This window comes from Cicer arietinum, chromosome 6 (genome assembly GCF_000331145.2).
Source record: "Cicer arietinum cultivar CDC Frontier isolate Library 1 chromosome 6, Cicar.CDCFrontier_v2.0, whole genome shotgun sequence".
Lineage (NCBI taxonomy): Eukaryota > Viridiplantae > Streptophyta > Magnoliopsida > Fabales > Fabaceae > Cicer > Cicer arietinum.
In genome coordinates, this window is record NC_021165.2 from 18315299 (window position 1) to 18327837 (window position 12539).

The following is a 12539-nucleotide window of genomic DNA, read 5'->3' on the forward strand; positions in this document are numbered from 1 at the left end:
ACAGTAGCACTTATGAAATTGTCTTCAACCACTGTAACTTATTTACTATGAAACTTCACCTAATCCTAAATTCACCTTGCTTGAATTGTCTGAGATTGGTGGTATGAGATAAAATGATGTGAGATAAATTTATGTTTTATTGTTTCAATTGTTTAAAAGAAAATGAAATGGAATACAATAGAATCTTTCTATTATATTCCATCACTAGAGGTGGGAATACGGTAAGCCAGACCAGACTTTAAAAGACATGAGTCTGACATACGATTAATTTTGTAGGCATAAGTCTGATCTATGATCTATAATAGGTTTTTTTTCGGTCTGACCTGATCTTTTTAAAAGACTGGCCTGGAAGCCTATTTAAAAGTCTTATTCATATTAAAACATTTAAATGTTCTACTCATACTACATGTTCTTCACATACCAATATCAATGTACATATCTATATATATTAAACAAAAAATATTTTTTCTAAAAATATAATTTTTAAAAAACCTGAAACAAATATCCTTTAAACCCTCAAACATAATTTTTTATTTTAAATAATAGATTTTTTTTTCCTGAAACAAATGCACCCATTATTATCTCTAAAACAAATATGGAACGACTACTGAGTGATTGACTAATTGAATACTATCGAATATGAAACTACTACCAAATATGGAATGACTACTTAGTGGTTGTGTAATTGATATAATTTAAAATAGAAAATAATAATATTAATATAATAATAAAAATAATACTAATAAATAATAAAATATATTTAGGCCGCCATGTCAGATCTAATAAACTTTTTTATAAGTCTGAGTCTCTATTTAAATAAATAGACTTTAAAAATAATCTGAGTCTAACCTTTTTATTACATAAGTCAGACCATAAGTAGGTCAAGCCATAAACCCCTAGCGGACGACCTAACCTATTCTCATCCCTATCGATCACATACTCTCATTTTGTTTTTCTCTAATATAGGAGAAAGAGATGAATTCTTTTTTTAAATATTTATTTCATCCTAAGAATCTTGCAGTCCAAATAATAAGCTAAACATAATTAAGATTATGACCAATCAAAGTTCCACGAAAATTATCCGAAGGATATTTGATTTTGTGTAAATGGATAATGAACCCATTGGGATTGGTAATTAGTCTCCAACTTTATTTATCAAACATAACTAAACTGAATGCACGTAGATTTCTGACAATCATAGGTTCACCGTGTTTACTCGTAGCAAAATGCTCCCACGAAAGCTGATGAATCTCATGAAAACCACATGTCTCAACTCCACAAAAATAAATTCGTTAATTTCTCAATTTCATCCGCAAGAGAAAGAAGAAAAAGAAAAATACTCATAACATATAAAATAACATAAAAAACACTTCATTCCCCACATGGGAAATATTCTTACTACTCCAACTATTTATTTGCATTCTTGCTAAAAAATAAGTGTTTCTTTTTAAACAAACAAAATAGTGGCTTTTCATTCATAATAATAGTAGAAATACAGTTGGAAATATCATAGAAAATAACTTCGCTTGCTAAAGAACAAGTACTACTATCAAATGACAATCTAGAAAAAACAACTTATAGTTGTTACACAATTATAATAAATTGTGACACTCTTGAATAATGCATCCAACAAAAGTGTCCTCTTGATTCTGAGTCAGTTTGACACATTAAACATAATGATCGAGAATCCACTTTTTTTGCTTCTCAGTCACCTGTTGATAGACAACTGCATAATTTTTTTAAATTTTGGAGATGCGTTCAATGCATATAGTTCATGCTAATCTCCCTCTAATTTCTACTCACTATTATCAATAATTGTATCCACGCATAAATGATTAGGACTTTTCACCGAATAGTCACCGTTTTCGTTAAAAATCTCTAAACAATTTCATCTTTCTCATGTAATCTTAGGAACAATATTTTAAAAATTTATTCCACATCTGGTAGAGCAAATGGAGTACTATTTCAAATATCTATCTGTTATTTATTGAAAAATGAAAAGATATATTTTAAAATTATTCTTAAGAGCAAAATTGACTAATTTTTATAGTCATTTCAAAGATTACAAATGACAAATACATCAACACCACAATATAGTAATCTCTACTCAGTTCCGTGAACGGTTGTCCCGATGTAACTGTTCTATTGTGTGACATCTAGTAACGTGCTATTCAATTAATGGGAAAATTGGCGATACGATTTTAACCTTACCGTGATCACTATTTACTATAGAGTAACTGTCCCTTTATCCAAATGTTTTAACTGAACCCAAAACATAAAAAATGTCATCATTTTTAGGTCCAATAATTTGTTTTTTGATTTTCGAATATACGTGCAATCACAATATACCTAATATCTTATATTAGTCCATTTTGGTATAGTTACACACATTTTACATATTACTCTATCGAGAAAACTAAGACACGACTCCTATTATGCACGATGAATGAATCCTATCTACATCACTCATATCCCACTACATGGTTTATTGTAGACCTGATAAGCGCTATTCTGATTGTCCTGTTGCAGATAATGTTTGATTGCCTCAAAATATACAACTATTCAAGTAAGGATTGTAATTAATGACTTCAAGTCAAATGATTACTCATTATAGTTACATGAAAATCACTAATTATATTTGCATAACTATTATGTAATATTCTCATAGTGGATCAATCTAGTACAAATATTACTCCTAATATTTATACCTATATGAAGATTTGATATCTCATATCTATGACTCGTAATATGTGATCATTAGTCTACTCACATCATAGTCTTCATGCATCACTGTTGTTCTATTTAACACTAAAACTTGACTACAAAAGTTTAAGAATAGTGTCATTATACTCAATGAAGTCTCACAGTTAAGTTACACTAAATTAAACATACTATCTATTCTAAGGATTTTATTATGCTTTAAATAAATCTACATGATAAATTAAAATAGATCATATTACTATATAAATAAAAGTAAATATCATGATATAAATAATAAATAAATAAATAAAAATATTGGCCTCTATGATCAACTCTAACATTATTTACATCAACGAAGACATGTTATTTTATAGGAGATGCAAATTGGCACAACAGAGTAATAATCCTTGGATTATTCTAACGTCTTAACCATGGCATATCACAAATATTAATAAAAGATCCATCACTGATATTCCATGATGTTCTTCCTCAAACAAATATTGGGAAAACTGGATACTATGCCACACATATCTAGAATTGTGCCAATGGTCGCACCTAAAAAAATCCCATTTAAATAATATTTAACTTTGGATTTTTTTTGTTACTGTAGCATTATGCTTGATAAGAAATTTCAAATCTAGTTTCCCAATAGGACAAGATTAAAGACATGAAAATTCTTGAAACCCATATCACCCGACTTAACCATCTTATTTTATGACCTCCATTCATAGAACGCCACAAAAATGAGCTTAACATTATTTGGAACTCATCATCAATAGATTTTGGGAGTAAGAAAACACTCATGAAGTTGGTTGGAACAACTAGAGCAATGGGTTTTATATGAACTCTTTTTCTGCTTATACAACATTTGACTACTCCAACTTGAAAATTTTTGCCACACCCTAATCCTTGACAAATTTACCTGAAGCGACATCACATATGTCCAAGAAACAATTGAAGTTCATATCTCACTACAAATTATATCAAATTTACCTGAAGCAACATCACATATCGTCAACAAACAATAATTGACTAACAATTTAAGTTTTTAAAGCAAATTTGTACACTACAAATTATGTCATTTTACTCAAATTGTTATGTTAAACCCGAGAGACCTTCAACACAAATAATAAAAAAGTATGAAGACAATGAGTCACCATTCCTCTAACCCCTGTTAGGAGTTATAAAACCAACTGTATCAACATTTACAATAACATAATAGTTTTTATGCACATCTTCATCCATCCCATCCAAATTCGATCAAAACATATATTCTCAATGACTCATAAAATAGGTATACTCAAAGGATGCTTCAATTTTCCTTCCCATTGTCTTACATTTCATATAATGTATGACTTCCGAAGCGATCAACACATCATTAGTAATAAATCTTCCTTGACAAAACCAGACTGATTTGATGATATATATTTATGCAAAATTCTATAAAGCATGTTTGCAAAAAGATCCTGAAAATAATATTTGGCAAACTTACACATATCATCTTGCATGTTCACTCCATCTGATCACCATTCAACAGTTAAAAGATTATACTTTTGTGTTTTCTAAGTATATTGTTGCACGAAAAAACTTTGAATTCATATCTCCATCTTTAATAAAAAAAGTTTTTGAAGTTGCAATTAGGGAATAGAATCATCCATTGTGGTGTAACCATTGCTCGATTAAGCTTTCCTCGAACAACTCAATCGACCCTAAGCTCTAGGACCAAGTATAAGCATGGCCATGAATAGGAATGTCAATCAGTATACAAATCACTATTAATGGCTTCTTGTATGTTATGTAACAACCACTGAGGATGCTCTATGGACCCTCTCTTTTCATAATTGCAAATTGTCCTTTACAATGTTAATAAAATGTTGCGAATTATTCTGTATATGACACAACTGTGCTCGACGCCATATTAACGCCAAACCACCCAAATATACCTACAAAATCTAATATAATAATAATAATAATATTAATAATAGTAATAATAAATATTATTTATATTTATCAAAATACAACAATATGTTAGACCTAAAATGCTTTGTATATTTTTTTATAGCAAAATATGCTTTTGAAATAGCCTTAACCGGACACATTTTAAGATATCAAATGTTGAATTTATTTTTTTTTTAAATTTGTGTATTCAATTCTTTAAAAGTTTAAAAAGTTTTTTACTTTTACTTTTAACATGTTCTTTAAGGTAACATGACTCATTTATTAAAAATATAATTTTAAGTCTATAATAGGCCCGATTGAGCAGCCCAACTTATTGTCACCTTTATCCACCTTTCATTATAATGTTTGTAATTTTAAATCATTTGTAATATAATTTTTTGGGTGTTTCTTTTTTTACCCCTTAGTGTTTTTAAATATACAAAAATATGCGTTTGAATTGGGCAATTCACACATGTAAAATATACATTCGAATTAGTCCATCTAAATAAAATTTGAGAATTTTTAAGAAAAGCTTAATGAGAAAAAAAATTTCCTACTTTTTTTATGGAAAGAATGGTAATTTGTAGTATTAAAGTTTTGTACTCCCAAGTCCCACCCCTTTAATAACGCTTGTCCAACTTTGAAGCCTTACAAGATCTTTTAATGTGCAAGAGTGGTCATTTCTGTATTTATAGATCTTGTTATATACCCTCATTTGTAATAACTACGAACTTTCTACAAGCAAATATGTCTTTTTTCACTTTTTAGTTTATAGCTTATTGTTTAACATGAAGGTTTTAAATTATGACAGTAGTTGAAGATGCACGTCACAATTTTTAAAATTTAAAATTGCATAGAATTGCAGCTGATGAAAGGGCAAATTCAATTGGGGTGTGATTGCATTTGCATATATCCGTTGAATAACGTTCTTTTTTAAGAATCTATTGAAACCGAAAATAGTGTTGTGACACTACAACAGTTATACTATCTCTTAATATAAACACTATTATATAAACACTATTGTTGTTTTTTTTACTATTATTAAGAAAAGATTGGTAAGATAGTAAATATATTCATTTTACGTGTTAATATTATATTCTTAAAACGACATTTATATTCGAATATATTAAATTTGATTTTTTATATTTCAATACAAATTAACGGTATTAATAAAGAGTATGTTTGAAAAAAAAAATTAATAAACATTCCTAATACATTGAAATGATGCTTATATTTGAAAGGTTGTGTCAATTTTTTTAAAGGTAAAACATATCCAAAGAAAAGAGATGCATTTAGGAATATGTAAAAATCATCATCCATTACTTCATTAGTAAAAAAAAAAATCATCCATTACTTCAAATGACCACTTTACTTGAAATATATATAAAAATAGTAGAAAGAAAGCTTCGGTAATTATAAGAGAGAGAAAAAGAGTCACATGTCGAACTATATAACATTTGTTGGATGTGAGGTGAACACAATAATTATGAAGCCCGTTCGAAATGAACTGCAAGATAAGCTGAAAAATGCAATCTTTGCAGCAGAGCCTTTAGATGCCTCCCTACAGCGTCCAGTGCCAATGTGCTATATCAATGCTGTAAGTAAAAATGAAAATGAAAATAAATATCATGAACAGAAATACATGCACATAGTTTTTATTTTGCCAAAAAAAGACGTGAAACATTGGATGAATATAGAGCTAGACAATTGAATAAATGGTTGAGCTAGACAATTATGATGCCTTTTTTTACCAAAAACAAAATAAGTACAAGGTAGTGATGGAAACATTGACAGCATTTTGGTTTGCTTGAATTTTAGCAAAATTAGTATTGAAGCTAATTTTGGTGAAAGTTTTATATTCATCATTCTAATCAGAGATGTTTGTTAATAAGAAAATATATTGTTCAGTTCATGATTAAAAAATATAAATTGATACAAAAACTACTCATGAACTTAACATGTAATTATCACATGATAGAATGTATCTCTACTAAGTAATGTTTTAGAAATGGGATAAGTTATTGAATCAACTGAGGTACCGATTCACCGCTTTAGTAGTGATTGGGTCATAGTTGAATTAGTTATAAATTTTTTGACAGTAAATTAGTGATAAATAAATATATTTTATAATCTTCTATTATATAATAAGTATCAAATTAACTTCAAATATAAAAAAAAAAAATGAACTTTAAGTTAACATTAATGATTATATTATGTGTTTTGTTAGATAAGAAATTAATAATTAATAGAAAAAGCATATATAAATTTATAGTTTGTGATCCTATGTCTGTTTTCTCTCCGAACTCTAATGTTGAGTTTATTCAAAGATAAACTAACGAGGTTGTTCATGTTGTGTCAAAGGTGACCATGTATAATGTTAGCTAGCTCTCATATTTACATTGATGTGTCATCATGTTGTATTCAATAGTAGTATATTATTAGTGAAATGAATTAGCATTGCTTTAGTAAAATAAGACTTGTAATAGAATCTTTATTTGGTAAAAATAATTCAATAAAAATTATTACAAAATGAAAATGAAAATGAAAAATTGATCGGCTCAAAATTGTGTTACCATTAATTATGTTTGGATGAACATTGAGTTTGACAAAATCACAATGACACCATAATTTTGTTGAAATTTCAAAGTATAATTTATACTAAAGTAGTACGATTCACCGTGATTCTGACGTTCTCACTACGAATCTAAACATGCACTCAACCAATTCTCAATGATTCTAAGATGAGTGATTTTGTGAGTTTAATATACCAGGACATTTGACCGTCTCTTGATTCAATCCATCAAACCAATTGATCAAGTTCAATTTTTAGAACATCATATAAGTCACAACTCTTCTTTATACACATTAAAAACATCCACTGAGAAAAATCATGTAAATCTATAGGCAAAATTTACGAATCATACACATACCTCAGGTTCAACAGGTTTGGCTTCTTCTGTTTTGAATTCTTCACCTGCATGAGAGCATTCATTATTTGAGCACCACTATAGAGTTGCTTAACTCAATTTTGGTGGGTTCTATCATGCTACATCAACTTTGAGCACTTTAGCATATTTTTACTCTAATCGTACAACCATTTAAGGAATCAAATTAGTCACATGCTACTCCACATCCTTAGAATTTTTATTTATTTTTTATATTTTGTTTTAAGTTTATCAACAATAAAGAATCATTCTTTATGTTGGACATTCCTTGCACATGGCGGTCAAATGTACCAACTTTAATGGCAAAATAAAGTATTAAAGAGAAGTTCTTAGCTTTAACTCTTTAAGAACTCAAGAAGTCATTTCCAGTTGGAGATGCTCTAAATAACAAGAAACTTGGTTATGAAATTTTTAGTAATGGGTTTAATATTTTATATCTTTCGTTGTATACTAATTAGTATACCTAAATATGAAGAAAAAATAATTTAAATCTCACTATTAGTCAAAGAAAGTAATCACTGAAAATTAAAGAAAAAGTTGGTGTTAGAGGGCAAAAATTTCTGCAAATAAAAGAACTAAAAATACAAAGAAAAGCAAAAAATTGAAAAAAAAATGAAGAGAAGATCTGGAAAAATAGAGGCAAAAGATAATTGCATTTAATTTTGTGCTATCATGATTTGATAACTTAAAAAGTGGATAACATATAATGGTATATTATACTACATAGTTAGCTCAGCAGCAAGAGTTTAACATTGTAACCTCAAAGGAGAAGTTCAAATCCCCTTAGGAGGTGTGAAATTGGGTGGGAATAGTTGTTGTTTGGATTATAAACTGTTCTGTTGTGTATAAGTAAATAATATAGACATGGACTAATATGCCTAGAATTTTATTTGAAAGGATGTCACAGCTTTTCATTTTTGTTTGTCCTAATTTGATTTTTTTCAAGGTTCCAAAAGGGGTTGAGTAAGAGGAAAGGTAAAGGCTGCAACATCTTGTATCGGTCTTGGAATTGAACATTGTTACTTAGCCCAAAACTTATTAGCAGGGCACAAACCAAATACATATTAAGTCTCCATAATTATCTTACCTCCATCCTCAGGTAAATCGGAGGTCCAGAGAGTAAGGTTGTCTCTCAACAATTGCATGATCAAAGTACTGTCCTTGTATGACTCTTCACTCAAGCTATCTAAATCCGCAATTGCCTCATCGAAAGCTTGTTTAGCCAAATGACAGGCCCTGTATGTTTCAGCAGTAACATTTAAACGAGAGTTAGCAACAAAATCATTTCATTGGACCTATGCAGATGATAATAGTATTGGAAGGACATATGAGTGTGATGTCTTTGAATTAAATCTAGATGTATTAAGATAGTTCTATTCGAGGCCAATAGAATAAACAAAAGTATGATGTCTTCTCAGAAAGTTGTTTTTCACAAACAATGCAAAACAAGGATCTCACACTAGGGAATATTCTTGGACACATTCTCACCACTTGAAGAACTAGCATACTACAACTAGACCAATCCCATTGGATTATTTGTGTGATGGGAAGTGAGAAAGTTATACTCCTACATTGCTTAACAAATGATGGTTTATTAACTTGGATGGATGGGCCAATACCTAATGAGTAATAATGTTGTGTAAACTCTAAACGGCCATTTGGGTCAAATGGGACGATTAAAAATATAAAACTCACACTTTTGATCATGCTAAGCCAAATGGGCGCTACTTTTCATCCCACCCTCGCTACTAAAATACCGTCCATATTCTAGAAGTGTATTTCCGGACAACTTAAATTGTCGCGAAATGCACTTCTGAATTCCAATAGCAGAAAATTAGTGGGTTTTTTTTTTAATGTGTACATCAGAACTCAAGTTGGAGGTGGGGAAAGTTTTTACCAAGCCTTTGAGACCAAATGAAATACAAAGTATAAGTAACTTGCCTTTCAGGAGAGTTTATTATCTCATAGTAGAAGACTGAGAAGTTGAGTGCAAGTCCGAGACGAATTGGATGTGTTGATGGAAGATCTGTGCTTGCAGTGGCTGAAGCAGCCTAACAATCACAGAAATATTTTGTACGTTAAAACAACAGCACCACATATAGAGAGATAAACACAAGAAATTCAGTTGTGAAATAAATAAGGAAAATATCAGATACCAACCTCATATGCCTTCAGTGACTGCTCAGCTGCCTCTTTCCTATCCTGATCGTTCTTGAACTCAGCAAGATATCGATAATAGTCACCTTTCCTGAATCCAACAAGCTTATAGAAATCAAATAGAGAACCAAAGCATGAAAAAGCTAGCAACAACAAAGAGATATCGTGCTATATAACACAACAACTTTTGCAAAAACAGTACCCAATGTTCTGCTACCTTTTATTTCTCAGGAAGTAACATAACAAAACATAAATCCAAGATACAAACGTTCCGTTTTATCTCTAATACTAATATATGATTCAATTATGAATTCATATGAAACGGTTCGTATTATGACTAACAATTTGGATTTAAATTACAAACTAAATTAAATATATGAGTTGTATGATCTTTCATCCAATGATCAAAATACAGTGACCACATTATTAAATTAACTAAGAACTTTTTACTGCATTAAAATCCATTGACAAAATATGGAACAAGCAATTTGAATCCATAAGGGGAAACAGATTTTCAAAAGCAGATAATCATTAAATTAATCAAGAAAATGGCACAAATAAAACATGACGCACATCTTATAGTAGAAAACGGTAGCTTCTCCTGCGGTGGAAGAAGGAATGAGATGTTGGTCAATAATTGTAAGAATGTCACTACAAATTTTGGATAGTTCCTCCTCAACCTTTTGGCAATAATTCTTGATGAGTTTCACATTGTTTTCATTTCCTTTAGACTCTTCTTTCTGTTCAATTGAAGACATAATGCGCCAAGAAGCTCTCCTTGCACCAATGACATTTTTATATCCCACAGAGAGGAGGTTCCTCTCTTCCACAGTTAGCTCAACATCAAGTTTTGCTACTGTCTTCATACACTCAACCATTTCTGCATCATATACAAGTAAGAAGGTTCATTCAGAAATATATCATTATATCAGCATTTAACATCATTCATTTGTTTTCAATTAGTATATTAACACCACAAAATTGAACCCTACATAACAACTCGTTATCAGTCTAATCATGCATGATTTTATACTAAATTTTGATAACATTAATTAATTTTAAAGATTCATAAGAATCAATCTATTGAGATTAAATAAACGTTTTATGCCCCCACGCCGGTAGAATCAATCTAGTATCCAATGCAGAATTGATTTTATAAACTCCAAATATCAACCAAACATAGATTAAGTTCTAACGTGCAAGGCAACTTAATTATTTCCCCTTTTGCCCTATATATATCAAATCAATTAGATAAATTTTAATTTGATTTCATATATACGTATAGCTAAACTTAAAAAGAAATGAGCGCGTTTGTGATTATGATTTATAATTGAGCAAATCCCAATAAGGCACAATAAAATAATAAAGCGAGCAATTAAAGTAATAATTAAGATGAAAGGCATATGAAGAAAATGGAAACCTTCATATCTCTCGGCTTGCTCAGCAAGCTTGGCCATGTAAACTTGAGTCTCTCTCTCCTTCTCCGTCGACATTGTTGTGTAATTAGAAGGGAAAAGCACGTTTGTATTGTAATGTGTTTGAGAAGAAGAAGAAGAAGAAGAAGAATGCGAGGAAGAAGGGAATGTAGGGTGAGGTGGTTATATAGGTGGAGGAACTTGTGGAAGACTAGATCTGGACCGTTGGATGTCAGATTTTGAAAAAGGCGCGCAAATAGGAAGGAGTGATTGCTATGCTTCGCTGTAATACTCGCTGTACTCTTTCTTAAACTTTGCCAATCACCCAACCTAAAGGTTGTTGTTTCTTAGTTTTTATTTTTTCAAAAGGTTGTTTCTAATGTAAAGAATCTCCCTCCATCACTCTCTTCTTCTCTCTAAATCTTACTCTATATCTTTATTAAATTGTAAACCACTATTGTTTTCTATCTTTTACAATAGTACATTTAAGATTATTCTATTTTCATCAAATAAGAGATTAAGTCTTAGAGACAAATTGTTTTTAACACTTCTTACGATATTATATTCTATTATTGGGTAACTACACCATTAGTCTTATCATAAGACAATTTCCATACATTTAAAAAAAAATGCATTTATTCAAATGGATAGAAATTATAATAATATTATAATTCAAAATCGTTAAGAATAAAAAGGATAAATATGTGAACAAACTCGCAATACTCAGATTAATAGTATAAAACAACAAAATATCTACAAATGTGACAAAATTTACAAATATGACATAATTGAAATTTTCGGAGTTGCAACGTTTCTGCACTTGATTGAAGCTGGTCGCTAAATATGAACCAAAGAACATTGCAACAAGACAAAAAAACACAATGTCGCACGATGTACAAATGCAACGCAACACTAAGACGACGAAACTACAAAAAAAATGTTAATAAATGTGTGTAGAAATCACTTATATAAATAAAATAGAGTAAAAAATAATTTAGAGAGGTGATTATATACCCAAAATTGACTCTAAATGATTTTTCTTTAGTGAAGACATGAAGATTCAATAAAAAGGAGGGAAGGAGGGAGGTAGGCGGCTAGACCTTAATTTAATGATAATATTTTTTGCAAAATTCTAAATGCATTTGTTACTATTTTTTCAAATATATCTCTTATTAATATTATCAAATTTGTCTTCAAATATTAAAAATTAATATTGAATGAATCTATACATAAAGGGTAATTTAGTAATAGTCACACACATATCTATTATAATATATTAAAATAGACTCTAAAATACTATTGCAATATATCATTTAATATTGTGTCATTTCATTTAAATAATGATACATCAAAAAAATCTTATGTGGCACATTTAAAAGACACT

The 12539-nt window shown here is 29.7% G+C and overlaps 1 protein-coding gene across 1 annotated transcript; it reads right to left on the minus strand.

Annotated features, from left to right (window-relative positions):
* Positions 1 to 5939: 5939 nt before the first annotated feature.
* On the minus strand, positions 5940 to 11574 carry LOC101489978 (14-3-3 protein 7-like). Its single transcript, XM_004505308.4, has 7 exons — positions 11161 to 11574; positions 10314 to 10620; positions 9744 to 9831; positions 9525 to 9634; positions 8671 to 8819; positions 7569 to 7612; positions 5940 to 6233 (listed from the first exon to the last, which is right to left on the minus strand). The coding sequence occupies exons 1-7, from the start codon at positions 11231 to 11233 to the stop codon at positions 6228 to 6230; spliced, it is 777 nt and encodes a 258-aa protein (XP_004505365.1). The 5' UTR covers positions 11234 to 11574; the 3' UTR covers positions 5940 to 6227.
* Positions 11575 to 12539: the final 965 nt, after the last annotated feature.